Source organism: Vanacampus margaritifer, chromosome 2 (assembly GCF_051991255.1).
Source record: "Vanacampus margaritifer isolate UIUO_Vmar chromosome 2, RoL_Vmar_1.0, whole genome shotgun sequence".
In the NCBI taxonomy this organism is placed as follows: Eukaryota; Metazoa; Chordata; class Actinopteri; order Syngnathiformes; family Syngnathidae; genus Vanacampus; species Vanacampus margaritifer.
In genome coordinates, this window is record NC_135433.1 from 39504951 (window position 1) to 39524548 (window position 19598).

At 41.0% G+C, this 19598-nt stretch overlaps 1 protein-coding gene across 3 annotated transcripts in view; it reads left to right on the plus strand.

Annotated features, from left to right (window-relative positions):
- LOC144043418 (ephrin type-A receptor 4-A-like) overlaps positions 1-19598 on the plus strand; it is a 45755-nt gene that overhangs the window by 19409 nt on the left and 6748 nt on the right. For all 3 annotated transcript variants that reach the window (XM_077557029.1, XM_077557030.1, XM_077557028.1), the window contains 11 exons: positions 3834-3989; positions 4516-5010; positions 9560-9684; positions 9799-9958; positions 10026-10137; positions 12680-12738; positions 14269-14382; positions 14476-14661; positions 16463-16524; positions 16614-16823; positions 19392-19568. In XM_077557029.1, the coding sequence (XP_077413155.1) occupies positions 3834-3989; positions 4516-5010; positions 9560-9684; positions 9799-9958; positions 10026-10137; positions 12680-12738; positions 14269-14382; positions 14476-14661; positions 16463-16524; positions 16614-16823; positions 19392-19568 (1856 nt within the window). The remainder of the gene's footprint in view (positions 1-3833; positions 3990-4515; positions 5011-9559; positions 9685-9798; positions 9959-10025; positions 10138-12679; positions 12739-14268; positions 14383-14475; positions 14662-16462; positions 16525-16613; positions 16824-19391; positions 19569-19598) is intronic.

Below are 19598 nucleotides of genomic sequence, written 5' to 3' on the forward strand. Positions count from 1 at the left end.
GGGAGGGCAAGCGAGTGTGTGAAAGGGTAAATCTATGGAGGCTCACACAGATGGGACAGGATGGTCCGTGTGAGTCAAGACTTCCTCCCTCTCATCCACTCATCATAAAGCACACTCGAACACACACACACACATTCTTCCTGAATGTTTCCATCTCTTTGGAATTGTGAGAGGCTTGAGCACCAGCAAAGATGAATGTGGTGTGATGATGAAAAAGGTGAATGATTGCAATGGAAGCAAATTGAGGATTTTCCCTAAGGAATTCCAAAGGGGAAAATTCACCCTTTGCACTCCAATCTCGTTGGCTCCACCAGTGAATGTCAAGATGGATAATTATGTTCTCATTTACTGCTTTGTTGCCCTGTCAATGCACAAATCCCTCAGTACACAGCAGGGAGAGACCCTCCTCTGTATGCGTCTCTTCGCTTCTGTAAATGTCACTTACGTTTGTGCGGGCTGTCACTACTGCATTTGAGGTTGAATGCATTTCATTGGAGTGTTCAGGGAAAGTCAAAATGTCTCTCTTTGTTACCATTGGGAAACTCTTTTGAGGTTGTCTTGAAGAGTCAGCAGCGCAAAGTGCGTCATTTACCTTATTGTCTGACCTTTGACTGGTCAATATGGAAGACAAAGAGAATTGTATGACAGGTCAAGGGTCACTTGGCCTGAGTCGCTTGTGATTATATTGCTTGCAGGGTGGGCTGTCATTTCGCCGCAAGGCTTAGAAGACAAATATATTACAGGTGTCTTGTGGAGTTGTCCCCTCAAGGGCAAAAACAAGCATCAAAAAAGGCCGACTGTTGCGTTATCTCACGCCCGCCTTTGTAGAGCGAATGTTTTTCTTGTATACTGCAAAATTCAGCATTTTCTCTGGCATGAAAGGGAGAAGTCAATTTCTGCACTTCTTTCACACATCACTGAGAAATGTAATACATTATAGCCAACAAAATTGAGTGAGAAGAGCATTTTATTCACGTCGACCGTTTTCTTTAAGACATTTATTATTAAATGGGACAAAAATATTTTGCTTTTAAATGCTATCTGATTTGCCTCTTGTACTTCTTGAGTTTAAAATGTTGAGGGACAAAAGACACTCACTGTATTTCTAATTAAATTTTGTGTGCATCACTGAGCAAAACAAGATGCAAACAAATAATGGTTCCACACCATGAACCCAAACATCCATAATACACCATTGCATACCACCTTGTATACCCAAAAAAAATCACAATTGTTTTGATTGATATTGAAATCATGATTAATAAAAACGATTATTCATTGATATCAAAATGTAGTATTTAGTCAAATATTTAAAATTACTGTCATAATCTCAAGCCTAGTCATTTTTACAGTTGCACTTTATACTTAAACATTCTATTGTTTTTGTCAAATACAAAGTTACATTGTAAATTTGTGAAAGTCAGGCCAGGAAATTCATTCTGCTGTACTGTGTCTTTACACACATTGAAATAATAAAAAAGGATTTCCCGTATCACTTTATAATATTTATTTTTTCTCATTTTGTTGTTTTATTTTTATTTCCACAAGTAATGGGACTTATTGGCCTAACCAGGCACCTTGGGTATCATTTTGTGCCATTTCATGTGAAAATGTCCATTGGCACTGTATGACAATGAAAATTCCTTGAAAACTCAACTTCAAATATAACTTGAAAGAACAACCACAAAATAAATAAGTAACAAAGTAATATAAGAATATACTGAAATAGTAGCAATACAAAATAAATCAAATTAATTTGTTACTGCTGTGTGTTGTCCTCTTACGCCCAATTCACACTAACTGCGGAACGGCCAAGGTGCGTTTACCGTACGGCCGCCGCACTGACTGCAATTCACGTTGCGTGAGCTGTTCGTGTCCGGAAATCTGCACCCGCCAGACCACAAGATCACGGGGTTCACGCTGGAGAGTTGAGTTCCCGCGATAACAACCGTGTATATAGAGTCCTATTTGTATACATTAGCCACACTCTATATATTATTTCTGTGATTTCTACCAGGGCTCTTCCACCATAGCTAAATACGTTTTCTGTTTAAATAGTAGAATATTGTCATGTTTAATTTAATCTGATCTTGACTCATGTCATACTATGTAGTTAGCTAGGTTCCCTCCCCCAAAAAATTAGTTCGCAAACGGTTTTATTTTCAAATATACCGGAACAACCTTGATGCGACTTTTCGACTTCCTGTACGGCAAACGCACCGCGTCTGTTCCGCAGTCAGTGTGAAATGGGCATTAGACTGCGTTTAGACTCCAATCAGATTCTTCCTCAAATGCGATTTTGAAGGTTGACTATCCAGACTCCCGTTCAGACTGAGCCACATTATTGACCCATCTGACAGGTTGCTGTAACAACGACCTCGAACCGAGGTGCTTTCAAAACCTCGGCAACTTGCAAATACACCACACTATTTGGCACATGAATTGGTTTTCTTTGAATTTTTATATTTTGTGATCGTGAGAAGCCAAAATCAAAAGTTCAATTAATTGCCCAGCCTTACTTGGTTTATTATTCATAAATAACGCAAGACAGGGATTTATTCCAACCAACATTTATGAGTGCAAGAAATACTGTGCCTGCATGACAATTAACAAAACAAATTACTATGCATAATTCTACTTTGTATGAAAGGCTACACAAATGTACCCGGCCCATAGTGCTATAATTGGACTCCAGGATCACTGTCTCATTTCCAAGACACAAAAATGTACTGCAGGTGTGTTACCAAGTTGAAGTTTCAAAAGGTACAGAAGGCAGTAAGTACCTATCCAAACCAATGAACACTTAAATTTCTGTTTAGTGTTGCCCCCAAACCCCAAAAACCATTTGCTCAGTAGCCCCCTTCCCCTCCCCTGTTACGTGTTTTCAGGCTTGCAGAGTGAGCGGTCTTCTGTCTCCGCTTGATCTAGCTGGCACATTGCTCATTCCTCATGTATTAACAGCTTCACTGATGATCAGTGATGATTAACTGCAGGAAACTGCTGGCACATCAGTGCTGCTTCAGGTTGGGATGCAGGCAAAATGCTACACTGGTGGCCAAAGCCTTCACAGTACAAAATGCAGTGGGGGGAGGCTACATTTTCAACTGCATGTCTAATTTGCTCATTAACGTTTGGTAATTATCTGGATTATATCTGTAACAGAGACTTAAAGACCCCGCAAAGTGAATTCAGAGTGAGACATGTTTGCAGATAATTACTGAAATGTGCAAAGACTGCAGCTATATCAATAAAAACTGTTTTTCACCACCTAACTTTTTGGGGGGCGTGGCTACAACGGCGCCACGTGACACACTTTGGATTCTGACCTGGCTCGCCCCTCCCCTGCTATATAAGAATTAAAGCACCTTTGTTAATCTGTTCATTCGTTATCCGGCACAGGTGTGACGTGCAGTTAGCTAGCTAGCGGTGCCTACACCCGAAAATGCGTCTTCCTAACAGATAGCCCGCTGATGTCGTGGCTGCTTTAGAGTGCCTCATTGTCACCTATGAGTGTGTGCATGTCAAAAGGAGAAGGCGCAAGAATTGTCTGACTTAGAGTGCCTCGTTGTAGAAAAGCCCCTGATAAAGTATATTTAGCCACCCGAGGCCTTCCAGGTCGTAGCAGAGATTTTTGATTTTTCATCATGTTGAAGTCTCTTTTTATGCACTTTGAATCTTTCCAATTTGACAGTGTTGTTAACAACTTCTCTGTGGTGTGTCCATTTTAGAAGACACACAAGTCAAAAATGTGTGAATGGATTTGAACTTTGGTATGACGCCCGAACAAATCGGTATTAGATTCTGACGTGGCTGGTGTTTATGTCTTTCTGCAGCGTGTTCCGCTGGTTTCTACAAGTCCAGGTCATCTGACGTGGGATGCTCCAAGTGCCCTCCACACAGCTACTCCCTTCGAGAACGGGCGACGGTTTGTGACTGCCACTCCGGATACTTTCGAGCTGACAGCGACCCACCCTCCATGGCTTGTTCCCGTAAGGAAACACATTGGTCTACTTATTGCAATAATGGAAAACATGCCGAGACAATGACTTTTACTCAAAACACAGACAACACGTTGCAAACTCAACTCAACGCATCCCCTCCTCCACATGCAAACCAAACAGAGGCAGACACGCACTTGTCTAAATGGCAGTCTTGTTTCGTGATCCTATTACTTATGACTAAACCACCATCCACATCCTGTTAGGCAGTTCGGACTCTGACGTGAATAAATGTTCTCTTTCTCCTTGTCTGCTTATCTAAGCCTCTCAGTGAAGTTGGAGAGCTCTGTCGTAAAACTTAATTATGCCTGTATGGAGCATGTGGTCTTCTTGGCTTGGGAAAAAAATGACAACTAACTTGTTCACACACCAAAAAAAAAAAGAATGTAAGCCCATCCCCCCAAAAAAAACATCCCAACAGTATTACCTTTAGCGTTCTGCCACAATTCTAGCCTTTGACCTCAGGATCATTTAACTTTAATGTGAACCTTTATTCATCTTTTCCCATCTTCCTCAGAGCCTCCATCAGCGCCACAGCAGCTGATTTCAGTGGTGAACGAGACCTCAGTGGTTCTGGAGTGGAGCCCTCCTCGCCGGCTGGGAGGTCGAAGCGATATCAGCTACAACCTGGAGTGTCTCGTTTGTCAAACCGGGGGCTCGGATAAAACCACTCCCAGGAATCATACTACATCCCAACCTGATGCTCAACACGCCGGTCAGGGGATGCAGTCAGACCAGGGGATTGTGGGACCTGACGTCCAAATGGGAAGAGGCGTCTATCAGAGAGATTCCACCAGAGTGGCCTCGGGCTCTCAGCTGTGCCAACCCTGCAGCTCAGATGTGCTTTTTTCTCCGGAGCAGACCGGGCTGAGGGGCACCCGAGTGGTGGTGAGCGAGCTCAGAGCCCACACTCACTATACTTTCATCGTGCAGGCACGTAACGGGGTGTCCCAGGGTGCCGCTGCTGGGGCCGCCCAGAGTGTGTCTGTCTCCGTTACCACCAATCAAGCTGGTAAGAACTCTTCGATTGCCAATGATGTGTGGGATTTTTAATGAGTTATGAGATTAAACAATGAGTGGAAGTGGAGGGCTCTTTTTGCAAACGCCTGCTCTAGGAGAATGTATTGGTGGTAGTAGTCCATGGAGGACCAAAACTGCCAAAATTAAAAATAAATAAATTAATAAAAAAAATTGGTATAAAAATATAATTTAAAAAAATAATACAAAAAATAACTATAATTGAAAATAAAAACAAAAAAATATTTCTATACTATACCATCAATACAATTAAAATAAATACTAAAATAAAAAACGAGATTCAAAAAATAAATATAAAAATAAATGTGGAAATAAATTCTAAAATAAATATATAAATAGAAATAAATACCAATCAAGAAGTAAAAACGCTATGCTCTCACTTTTATTTATTTCATGCTGCATGCTGAATGTTATTCAAATGAGGGGGCGGTCCTAAGCATGTCCTGGGTTGGTCTCCGCTGTTGCAAACTGCCTAGACAAGTGAGCAAGTCGGTGAACAAGGAAGTCTCAACGGATTGCATGGAGAGCTCCAGCAATGAACAACTATTTTGTCCATTCTTCAAGCAAGTTGTGGTGACAGCTCACTCGATCATTGAAAGGCAGTTTGCAACCAACCCAAAGCACGTTTAGGACCGCCCCCTCATTTGAATAACATTTCGTGCGACAGAGCATCTGCAGCATGAAATAAATAAATATGAGAGCAGAGTATTTTTATTTATTGATTGATATTTAATTATATTTATATATTTTTAGATTTATTCATTAATAGTTATATATATTTCCATTTATATTTATTTTTTGTATGTATTATTTATATATTTTTCTAAATTATACTGTACTTAAATGTGGATTAGCCAAACTGCTATTGCATGCTATAAATTTTATGAAGCCACATTCTCATATGGCAAATCAATGCTGCAGGAAAGAGCAATTTTAAAATTAATATTATTTGCAAAAAAGCTACACATGCTTGTGAAAAACAATATTCAGTGAGCAAAAAAAAACAACTTAACAGCGACAAGTCTAATGTGGACACCAATGCGCTCTCTCCACTCGAAACTGCTTTAGCATAATCTCATTCATTGTTGCCATAGTTATTACGCTGTCCTCCTACACGAAACAATGGCTGAATTAATTATAGGGGTCTTCTCAAGCAGATGTCAGAAAGCATCTGGGAAGCGCACATCACTGACTTCAATGCAAATAGTAAACGCTGTGCACAGAAAAACGTAACACACAAAGCTAAATAAATACTTACAGGAAGCTATAAATGTATAGACGAAAGACTTCTTCTTTGTGTCCTTTGTTACCCACTTAAAAAAAACGACTCATTTAGTTTTTATGGCGTGTTTCATTTTAGTTATACTGAAGGTGTTGGCTGACTCTGTGGCGTTTCCCCACACATGCCCTCCATTAATTTTTCGGCTTAACTGTCTTGGTTTTCAGACTTAGCCTTGGCATTTTGAAAAGTGGCACACCTGCTAAGTTTGAGGTGCCCCGGGGAAATAAAAGTTAGCTGGGAGTGCACAACATGAGCACATGCCTGGGATGTGTCAAGCTCAACCTGCACAACCATATGGCTCCGCGTCACGACTCCCAGCAGCCGTGGAAAATGGAGCGATGGGGAGCTATAGAGTGAGCGAGGTGTTTAGCCTCACTGGAATAGGACGGAATAAGATTTAGGTTAGTTCTCTTGAGCATTGGGTCAATGGGATTGTGGAGAAAGGTTCACCATACATTACTTCTATAATTGAATATAATTGCACGCTTTAAAATAGGGATGTTTGATACCACCTTTTTTTCAGACAAGTACTCAATTCTCTTAGATCACCAAATGATCCCCGAGCGCAAGCCCCTGCTGCTGCTCACCGCTCCCTCAGTGGATGGGTCAAATGCGGAGAACAAATTTCAGCCCACTTAGATGGGTGTAACAATCCGTGGTACTTTAACCTTTAACTCTCGAGTAGTACCGATACCAAGCGCCGATACCTTTAGTACTTTTGATACGTCAAATTTCCCCAGACAGATAATTTGAAAGAGACCTATATATCTCAATATAGCATTTTTCCTTAAAATTGCATGAAATTAATGGCAATGTTCTATTATGATTTCAATAAAAAATATCACCTTGAAATAAGGCTGATACCGATACCTCGTGTCAATACTCACCCATCTCTAGTTTACACCTATGCATGGTGCGTAATGTGTAATGTAAAATCCTGTGAATAATACATATTGAAGGGGGTGTTAATAAGAAATGAAAAGTTGTAACAATGTTTAGCTGTTTAGCAGTACCTACACTCTAAAAAGAGAATTGTTGAACCAATTTAAGATTTAACAGAGAATTGTTGACCAAGTTAGTAAAATTGCTTCACACACGATTGAATTAAGTTAATCCAAAGTGATATATTAAGGGAACTAAGTTAATCAAAAGTGAATATATTAAGTTTAATTCATTATGAGTTCATTCAATTTAATATATTCACTTTGGATTAACTTAATTCAATCGTGTGTTACACTTTAAGCAATTTTATTAAGTTGGTCAACAATTCTCTGTTTATTCTTAAATCTGTTCAATAATTCTCTTTTTAGAGTCTAGGGTTTTTAAAAAAAATCACAGAATTATCGCGCATTTCATACACACCGTAACTCAAAATGTATCACATACTGTAATTGCCAAGTACAACTTTTAGAAGTAAAGTAAAGTAAAGAATTGAAAAAAAATTGCTGAAATGACAGAAAGCGCATCAAGAACAAGATTTTCGAAAACATGGTTAAAAATACTTAATTAGACCTTAATTAGTAATAGGTATAGGAAGCGCTTAGTTTTTAATCTGGATTTAAAAGTATTTACACTTTATTCATATGTTTTTGAATCTTTATTCATTCACGCTAATCATTCTGATAATAAAGGATACCAGTAAATCAGGGGACCATATTATAAACACATCCAGACAGAGAGAAAAAAAAGCTTTTTAACTCTTTGACTGCCAGACGTTTTCAGAAAAGGGATGCCGTGGGTGCCAGACGATTTAAGCATTTTGACTGATCTTTCAAGGTCCACAGAAAATGTTGTGTTTGGACTATGGAAACACACATACTACCAAATGAAAGATTAGACTCTCATCTTTCATCAGAAAAATGTTTGTTTCTACCTTATTCCGTTTTTCAGTAATCAACAATAGAAAATGCTTAGTTTCACCCAAATGCTCTGTTTTGAAACAAAAAACGGAGAAATCAAGCTTTTTGTGAAACGATATTATTTCACGCACTCTAGTGAATTTGACACCTTTTTTTTCCCATGAATGATGCCACAAACACCTAAACAGTGCTTTACTTCTGTAAAACACTACCACCAACAATGAAAAAGTGTTTTTTGATAGCAAAATACGTTTAATTACATTCAACAGTGTAACAATTTGACAAAACAATTTGGCAAACTATTTACAAATGTGTGCAACCGTGGTACTATTTACAATTGTGTGGATGTTTCAAATACAGTTTTTCTTTTTGTAACACTTCCCTGCGTGCAAGGAGACGCAGCAGGATTTGCACAACAGATTAGTTTGACTGCGATGGCCCCTTAGCGTGCAGACGCTACACTTTCTTGCTGGCTTTTTTTTCCCGGGAATAGCAAGTAATACTGCAGTGTGTTTGGCCATGTTGCCATCAAGTCTACTCTCAGGATCATGATACGGTGGCGTTACGGTGGCGTTACGGTGGTGTTACGTCTGGCTTCCTCATGTCCTTCAGTACCTATACCAGGTGGTTGATCCATCTTATCCGCTCCATTCATGGTGGCATCGTAGTCCAGAACCAGTGTCTTCTCCGTGATCAGACTGTACCCACTCCTCCGATGAATATGCATTGGACTCGGGGCACTCTTCGTCGTCCGATTGAACGTCCGCCTGAGCGTGCTCGTTGTGTTCCGCGTTTTCCGGCGTTAGCATCGCTAGCCGGTGAGGCTTTATGACGTGATCATAGCCGCCGCGTCAACGCTTCCAACTTCGGCGTCAACCTCGGAGTCACCATCATCATCATCGTCGTCATCAATGTGCTTTTTAGCATTGGTCGATGCTTTTCGTCCTTGGAAAAAAATGCTCAAGCGTGAGCTGCTTGCAACCGGTCGCCATTTTGGCTTCCTCAGCCATTGTCCCCTCAACACTCTAGCTCCGCCTCACGTCTTCTACTGACGCCTACCCAATCTTGTCCAAAGAGAGTCATCGCTGCCATCTAGGGGCCAAAAATAGGCATTGTACTAATTAGATCTGCTTGATACTTTCAGCACAGCTGGCCAAGGCTTTCCTCCACCCGTTTCCTCCCCAAAAAAAGCAAAACTTGGTGAACGTCTTTTAACGTCTTTGGCGCTCCTCCGTAGGTTTTTACTAAATGTCATTTAACGTTTTTGGCAGTAAAAGAGTTAAGGCTGATTTTGGGGATAGGACGTGTTATACACAGCCTTTTACGGTATGTTATTTCACAAAATGCTTGTGTTATGATACAGATCTCCCTCTGTCTTTCAGCTCCCTCTCCGGTGTCATCCATACAAGTCACCGATGTCACCAGGCATACTTTGTCATTGTCATGGCAACAGCCCGATCACCCCAACGGTGTCATCCTGGAATATGAGGTCAAGTTCTACGAGAAGGTGAGCGTCCGGCAGGTTAATGGAGCCCCGCCAGTTGTCTGGAATGCCAATATTCCGTTAGACGGGTTTGTTGTCAGGCATTCAAAAGAGGCCCCCTTTGTCCGATCTAATCAGGATCAGAGAGAGAGGTCCTACCGCATAATGAGGACCTTCTCTCGAAGCGTGGAAGTCACGGGACTCAATCCGCTCACTGTTTACGTCTTTCACGTGCGAGCTCGCACCGCTGCCGGATATGGAGAGTTCAGCACCCCGTTTGAATTTGCCACCAATTCAGGTATGCAGATATTGCCTGTTTTGGTTTGTACTGGGGAATAATCAATTGTGTTGTTGTTTCCTGTTAGATCCCTTCCCTCTGATTGGAGAAGGCGTCAACTCTGCCTTCCTGTTGTTGTCCGTGAGCGGGGTTGGAATTCTGTTGCTTATATCTGCAGCTGTTTTCATCATTAGTCGCAGGTAAACACACACACACACACATCCGCACCATGCAACCAGGTGCACATTGACGTTTGCTAACTTTGATGTGCGCTCACTGGCCACAGCATTACGCTTACAATGAGATGTCATGCAGAGCGCTGGAAGATAAAAATGTTGTTTTGATTGATGCTGTCAAAGTTATTTTAATTGTGTTCAGTGCGTGTATTATTCTAGTTTGCAGGGGTGCAGAACTGCACTGCATGATACCGAGAGGCATTTGTGAATTGTTTCCCGTATTTATCAAACATGAGAGGGACATAATGCAGAGCAGTTCTTCAATCACAATAAACTCAGCGTACCACTTTTTGTTAAATGAACTGTAGGTTCCTAATTAGTGAAGCCTTAACTTGACGCTTGCTGTCTACAACGTCAACAGAGAAACAAAAACATGCAATAAAATAAAAACAGTAAACAAAATAAGTGAGAGTTGTGTTCTTGCACAGTTCAGCATGTTTTGCATAGACATATCAGTGATTATTTCACATCTGGTTGATGCTAAGATGCTTCTTAGAACAAATTTTCTTCACAAAAGAGCTTTCAAGCCATTTATTGCCACTCTCAGCAGAAGGTTACTGTCAAACAAAACACAAAACTAAGAGAGTTACATATTGTATATTTAAACCAACCAAATAGATGTTGCTACCTTAAAGAGGAATGTCAACCCAAAAATGTACTTTAAAAAAAATATGTTGTATGCACCTCCAATGCTCGAAACACGGCATTCGGATTTTAGTTTTGGTCTTTATTCCAGACCCAGGGGGATCCATATCACAGAACAAAAGAACAATAACAAAAAATAAAAGAGGGAAAAAAGGGAGTGGGAATAATAATAACTAGAGCTGCGAGCAGCTATAAAGGGCCCTCTCAACCCTGGTCACGTTGGGGTACTGTTACATACGACAAGGACCGTCTAAAATTAAAATGTTTGTGTGCCTTGTGTGTGCAAAGTGTCATCAAAAGGCCAAAAATGGTGCGCAATTCTCCAAATAAAATCAAAATGGCGGACTTCCTGTTAGGTATAGCATATGACACAATGTACTTTTTTGTAAGTTAATAGGTATGCCTCCCAATTTTCACAAATCTAGGTGAATTATACAATCAGAAGTGCTTCATATAAATGTGTAGAGGGCGCTATTGAGCCCTTTATTGGAAATTGCACACGAAATGTGTAAAATAATCGTGGTCATGACAGGTTCGATGTGTGTGCAAACTTCCATGAGTTTTTGCCCATGTTTAGACCCTCAAAAAAAGCCGCATTTTTCTTCGCAAACAATGACATCTTGAATTTCTTTGTAAACAATGCACAGCAAATCTTACTAATGGCTCAGCAGCGTAAATATCATAAGTCTATGTGCTAATGCTGTGCTTGGCTGAAGCAGTTGAAAAGTAAAGTTTAAAAAAAAAATGACGGTGCTTTGAGCATCGTAGCATGACGACGACGATATTGTGGCAATTTTAATATCGCGACATCACGATATTGAGGTTATTGTGGCTTCCCTATTAAGCAATGGATGTCTGAATACAAACTAACACAAACACATGTAGCCAGACAGCATAGCAATACTCACATTCTTTATCCTCTGCGATGAACGACTAATATTACTGCTGTACTGAGAATTTGAGAGCTGATTCTATTGTATTATGAAAGCTATGTGAAATGTTGCTGTGTTCAACTTGTGTTCACACATGTTTAAAATACAATGAATTCTATTGTTATGAATGCTGTTTTTTCCCCGTAATTTCATCTAAATTGTGTACAATTTGTAACTAAAACATGTTCTAATGTTTTTTTTTAATGCCACATTTTCTTTCTTCTAAGGTCTGATTTCTGATTCAGTGCATGTATTGGCTCTCATTAGCTAGTGCAGGTGTGCCCAATGAAGTGCCCATTGAATGTATTCTTAATGCATAATGCATTTGCCTTAAACGCCACCACTATCATTAAGAGACGCCCACGCTAGCGTTGCTATTGTGCGGCCAAATAAGGTGTGTGTGTTACCTGCAGTTTTTGAAAGGGGATTAGCGTGGAGACAGTGTTAATCCCTTTGTCCCTGACTTGTCATCACTGTCTCCTCTTTTGTGTGTGTGTGTGTGTGTGTGCGTGTGTGTGTGTGTGTGTGTGTGTGTGTGTGTGTGTGTGTGTGTGCGTGTGTGTGTCAGCTTCCGCGCTCTCCCTTACATACACACACACACACATGCACACAAAGCCGTAGCAGGTGCGCGCAGATGCACATTAAACACACCTGTTCCTGTTCATCCACAAAGGTGTTTTTTTGTTGTTGGATACTTTCTTTGTTTAGTGGAAACCACCTTTTATCTCATACTACCTGATGTCAACCCCCCCCCACCACCTCACCCCCCTCCTCCTGTTTCCCAAACACTTTCATGTTTTCACGCCGTGTCCTTTCTGCTTTCTCTTCTCATTGCCATCACTTTCCCAAAAAGGAAAAAAAACATCTCAATGTAAGAAATCACTATCTTGTTTTAATGTGTGCTGAGTATAACTATCATTTGTGACCAGGAGGAGCAAGTACAGTAAAACCAAGCAGGACTCAGAGGAGGAGAAACACCTTAATCCAGGTAGATTTCACATGCAAATGCGCACAGATTGATGCAACCTATCTACCACTTTCAACTCTTATTTTACCAAGACATTTAGGCCCAAACCCATTATGTCCTCTTCACCCTGCACCCTTTGTCTCGTTTATCTCCCCCCCTCTCCATTATACTTGTTTGGGGAGGCAAAGACAAAAAAATCCCTCTAGGAAGTGGGAACACACTATCACTATCCAATCCGCTACGTCGTTACCTCGAGCCGCCGCAGCTGCGTGCTGGTTGTGACGTAACGGACCGTTTACCAAAACACACAATTGTGCAAATTTCTGCCAAAGTATAGAACGTTCAATAAATATTAACATACTTACATTCATGTGTCTAGTGCTTTTTGTTATTTCCTGGTGTCGCCATTACTTTCGCCGTTGCCGAGGGGGCGTGACTGTAGTAAGGGAGAACCTAGCATCGGCGGCATCTATCTTCGTGAAAATGGACCTGCAGCCCTTTAACCCTCCCCCTACATTTTACTGAGAATTGGGAAATTCCTTTGTCCGCGTGAACGCACATTCATAAAAGTAAAAAAAAAAAAAGTTAAAGTACCACTGATTGTCACACCCACCTACAGTAAGTGGAGCGAAATTCATTCTCCGCATTTTACCCATACCCAGAGGGAGCGGTGAGCAGCAGCAGGGGCCACGCTCGGAAATCATTTGGTGATATAACCCCCCAATTCCAACCCTTAATGCTGAGTGTCAAGCAGGGAGGCAAATGGGTCCCATTTTTATAGTCGTTGGTATGACCCGGCCAGGGATTGAACCCACAACCTCCCAATCTCAGGCGGACACGCTACCACTAGGCTACTGAGCAGGGAGGGGAGAGATGAGATGAGGGGTAAGGGGCGGTATTGGGATTGGGCCTTACATAACTAATAACTCCCACCTCTGATCATCCTCAATTTCCCCAAAATCTCCTAAATTCCCATCATTCCCATGGAAAGTTTCCGAATTGGACAAAAATTCCCCAATTTAAAGTCTAAGTCAACCGTTAACATTTCTTGACAATAATATGTTATATGTGAGCTCACTAGTCTAAACATGACATTCTGATTAATATTACATTTGTGGAATAAGAGTTATGAAGCAAAATCCAGCCATTTTTATCCATCTCAGGGGGCGGCCATTTTGCCACTTGCTGTCGACTGAAGATGACATCAATGTTGCTAAGGGCTCAGGCAACGACCAATCATAGCTCACCTGCTTTCTGAAGCTGATCTGTGATTGGTTGTTACCTGAGATCTGAGCAAATGTGATGTCATCTTCAGTCGACAGCAACTGGCAAAATGGCCGCCCCCTGAGATGGATAAAAACGGCTGGATTTTGCTACTTAACTCATACTCCACTAACGCACTATTAACCAGAATAACATATTTAGACCAGTGGGGCTGCATAGAGCATATTATTGTCCCCCAAAATTTGGGTTGACTTCCCCTTTAAATTCCCATAGAAATTTTCCACCCCTATGATACTTTAACCCCTTGTTTGCTTTCCTCCACGTCAGGCGTGAAGATCTACGTGGACCCGTTCACCTACGAGGACCCGGATCAGGCCATCCACGAGTTTGCCAAGGAGATCGACGTGAGCTGCATTCACATCGAGAGAGTTATCGGCATGGGTGAGCCCGTTAATAGCGCACGCACACACACACGCACGCATAAAGCTACACCCACGCAGTTACTTGGCACTGACCTTGCCGTTTGCCGCGTAGGAGAGTTTGGCGAGGTGTGCAGCGGGCGCTTGCGTGTGCACGGCAAGCGAGAAGTGTACGTGGCTATTAAAAGTCTGAAGGCGGGATACTCGGACAAACAGAGGCGGGACTTCCTGTCGGAGGCGTCCATCATGGGGCAGTTTGACCACCCCAACATCATCAGACTGGAGGGAGTTGTCACCAGATGTGAGTTGACGATCAACAGCGGCATCATAATGACATTTCGCTAAGGCAATTTATTGTAAGAGCGCCACTATCATGTCACAACTACAGAAATCATCAATATTATACAAAAATGCAAGGAAGGAAGGAAAAAAAGGACTGACGGAGTGAATGAAGTAGTTAAAGGAAGGGAGGAAGAAAGTAGGATGGATGGAAGTAAAGAAGAAAGGAATTAACCAAGAAAAGAAAAACACAGTACATGAGTATAGAGCCTTGTGGAACACCAACAATTTTCCTCTGAGCAGTCAATAACAGCCAACAAAAATATTGAATAATTGTGTTATTTGCCTTTTAATATTTACTTAATTAATGCCTGTAGTATTTATGTACATTTTATGTCAGTAGCACGGAAATGGGGATAACACTGTGAATTTCTCCACTGTGGGATAAAAAAAAGGTGCTTCTTATCTTATGTAACAAAAATTTGTAGTTCAGAATGAATATTTATGTAATACATGTGTCATGTCTGGGAAGATCTGGCTTTGGTTGAGGGCCCTGAGTGGGTTCCCGCCCTTCCGTGGGTTGACCAATCCGGGCCCTCAGCCACTTGTGCCTGGCCCTAGGTGTGGCTTGTTACCCAATTAGTGTGGGTGTATTTAGTTCCCGGGTGGTGGTCAGTCCGTGTGGGATCATTGCCGCTTGTCACGGTCACCCCCGGAGTTCCTTCTGTCAGTTTGATTTTGATTTTGATTTTGATTTTGATTTGGTACAATAAAATACGTCAGTCTAACCCGCACTCCTGCCGTGGTTCTCCTGCCTCCCTGCACTTTGGGTCCTTTACTCCACACGCCGACGGACTCAACTAGCTCCGTGGCCGGACCGTGACCGACGGCAATGATCCCACATGGACTGACCACCAACCGGGAACTAAATACACCCACACTAATTGGGTAACAAGCCACACCTGGGGCCAGGCACAAGTGGCTGAGGGCCCGGATTGGTCAACCCACGGAAGGGTGGGAACCCACTCAGGGCCCTCAACCAAAGCCAGATCTTCCCAGACATGACAACATGACAAAAACATTCAAAAATAATTCAGTGTGTTTTGCTAGTCAAATTTGGCTCTTAACAGTTTTGCTGAGGCTAATGGATCGGGAAGAGTATCTGATTCCTGATTTAAACTCATTGCTCCCAAAAACCTATAAATACGTTCTATTTTAAATAGTACCATGCTCCCAAAAATGTATTTATAATTAAAAAAAAAATTTTTTTTAATGATAGATCATACAGAAGGCTTTGATGCAGCCTCTGACCTTAAGAGAATGCTTGAAGCAATGGTAGTTATTGCAAAAACGGCCAGCAGGTGGCAGCAGAGTATAAGAGATCAACCAGGGCCATGTTGCAAAAATCTCTTGAAACAGATTTGTGAATAATGATGAAACTTATATATTCTCATGTTAATTGCTGCAGAATGGAAACAGATACAAATATACTTTTTTATTTTTGGTAGGTTCCATGTGTTTATAGCAATAGAGCGCAATATTTTGTGGGCCTGGCAAAATCAGACAAAATCCAGTGAAACAGTTTGGAACAAAGGGTTTTGCTTCAGTCAAAATGGCAGTGAGTTAAAGAAATAGTCCCAATACTAATACTGATACAGATTTTGCACGCTTAAATCTGATTGTGAAAAAAACATCTAACAACTACACATATACCTGTACAAATTAGAAAGATGCTACAAAATGAAAATAATAGACTGTTGGGGGAAAATGTACACAATTTCATGGAACAAATTAACCCACTGAAATAACTTTTTTGTGTTTAGGCAAACCACTAATGATCATTACGGAATACATGGAAAATGGATCCTTGGATGCGTTTCTTCGGGTATGTTTTCCTCTCTTTTTGTGACAAAGCAAGCTAGAATTTGAAGTTGCAACGTTGATCATGTTTGATTGGCTCTTGTCGCCGCTCAGAAACACGACGGCCAATTCACGGTGATCCAGCTGGTGGGCATGCTGCGTGGCATCGCCTCGGGCATGAAGTACCTGTCAGACATGAGCTACGTTCATCGAGATCTCGCGGCGCGAAACATCCTGGTCAACAGTAACCTTGTGTGTAAGGTGTCTGACTTTGGCCTGAGTCGGGTTCTGGAGGACGACCCGGAAGCTGCGTACACCACAAGGGTAGGAACGTGTATTACATTAAAATACGAAATAGCTACCCTACGTTTTTTTGTGAAAACTATCCCAGATGACTTTATGGATGTATGTGTAGGTGTACCTATGAGATATAAATGTATTTTTTTGTGCACCACGCATTGTGCAATTTGGCAAAAAAATAATCAGTTCAGCTTGAAATCTGCTACAATTGCATTGCTAGTGATTGCGATATTACAGTCGCTGAATGTTGAGTTGTGTCACGATCACTATTTAGCAGTGTTATGTGCATATTATTTTTTATTTGTATTTTTTTCATGAGAGCTCAGTATTGTTCATTCGGTAATTTTACCGATTTGACATGTCATCATCATTGCTCTTTTTTTTTGTTTTTGTTTTTTTGTTTTTGTATGTGCATGTGTGCCTGCGTATGAGTGTGTACTCATGAGTTCACCTAAAACCTATTAAAAATACCATACCGTTCACTTAAACCGAATACTTCAGAATCCAGCTAGAGTCGTGAGGAAGGATCAAAAAAAAGAAAGGAAAGTGAAATCCAGCACCGACCAGACATTACCTACTACCCTGTGCATGTCCATAGTTTTTAGTGTACATGCCACTCTGTGGTTTACACTCTCTATGTTTCATAAACACAGTACGAAGTTAAAAGAGCACCTACCAGAGAGCCGACATCTGTCAAGGCCAAACAATAGCGGCAACATGTGGAGCGCTATATTTGTGTTGCTATCCGGTCGTGGCTGTTTCCTGGTTCATTGAGGATCTTACAAATGGACAAACGGCACCAGGGGTCAGCTGTGCTATTTACATATTAGTGACAAATACTGCAAAAATCTCCAACAAAACATGCTGGCTTCTACCTTGGCCTAGGGACTCTTTTTTTTAAAATAATTTATAAACATGAGCCGAATGGCTAAGTGGCCAGTTAAAATGGATTTTTGATGCCTATAGTCTTTAATGGAATGAGTTACAGTGGGTCAAGTTAGGGCTGGGTGATATAAATGGTATATTTAATATTCCATTTTGCCGAAATGTTGCCGTCTTACCGCGGTAGCGCATGTTGATGACGTCATCGTATCTGCGTCTCGGCCTTGCGCACGGCTGGCAGTGGCAGCCAGCTTGACTCGACTTTCAACAAAAAAGTTAAGTAGTCTGTTCATGAGTCTGTCATTGTATAGTACGACAAAGTATATCAAATAATTTATCTGTTTTAGTGCAGACAAATCTTGTTACAGTAAAATATTTTTGCAGCTATATGTTGAGTCGCTGTCATTCTTCAACTACGCTATGCAAATTGAGACAACTATACATGAGCAAATACGGTCATGCTGTGTCTCCTCCAAAAAAGTGTGCGACCCAAAAAAAAGTTGAAAGCACCAGTGCTACCAGTGCAAAAGTTAGTGTAGAGGCCTGAATGTTTTTGGTTTGCACTATTTTGCACCAGAGTGCGCTGAATTTTGATTTGAGATTTGCACAATAAATGTTAAATTTATCCTTTCATTGTTTTTTTTTAATCCATATTGCTTCTCTAAAGGACTGTAAACCAGTAAGCCAATTATTTATAATAAAAAAAAAACACTTAATTCTATACCGTGATATATACGGTTACCATGAAGGGATGCAGTTTATACCGCAATATAAATTTTGGGCCATATCGCCCAGCCCTTCTAGTCTTTCAAGAGTTAATGGATGTGTTGTCTAGCTATTTTGAAGACTTGAAGTTGGTTTATAACAAAAATAAGAGATGGCATGACGATACTAAAGCAACCATATTTGAAATCATAAGGTTTCCGACAGCAATGATATTAAATATTACGGTATTGAAAACATTTTCAGTGAACACAAAAATGTGTGTAAATATATGAAGAAAAAAAACTGTACTTAAATATAGGAGTGTGCCAAAAAATTGATTCTCATAAGAATCGCGATTCTCATTTAGTATGATTCAGAATCGATTTTAAATGTCCCAAAATCGATTTTATTTAAATTATTTTATACCGTCTTGCCTTTGTCTGTGTGTGCCTTTATTTGGAGCGCTGTTCATGTTGTACCAGGTTTGGCCACTGAGGGGCAGTGTGGTTCCACGCGGTCTAATACACTGTTAAATTGTAGCCACATTAGAGAAAAGAAGGAAAAGGTCACGATCAAGTTATTCCAATAAATGTTGTCGTTTTGCAGTGTGCAGCCGTTCTTTTGAGTGATAAAAGTGCCGCGAGTAGCGCGCTAATTAGCATTAGCGAGTCAGACTGGACTAGATCATTACAAATCCTTGCACATCTATAGATTGAGGCAAAAATCATTGTCAATCAAATCATTTTGAATCAAAAAGCGTTCTTAATCGAAAATCGATTCTGAATCGAATCGCAGACCCAAAAATCTGAATCAAATTGAATCGTGAGACATTCAAAGATTCCCACCCCTACTTAAATATATTAAAATGTATTGCACATAAGTCAAATACAAATTGGATCTCATTTTCTTAAAAAAGTTGTGTGTGACCTTGTAAATAACAGCAACAAAACTTGCTTGGAATTACATTGAACATATATGACTTTGTTTTTGTTTTGTTTTTCCCAGGAAGCCCTGGGGACTTACCTCTCGCCTGGCGGGAAGATCCCCATCAGGTGGACGGCTCCGGAAGCCATCGCCTACAGGAAGTTCACCACAGCCAGTGACGTGTGGAGTTACGGCATCGTCATGTGGGAGGTGATTTCGTACGGCGAGAGGCCCTATTGGGACATGAACAACCAGGATGTGAGTATTTTTATCATCTCTGACCTACAA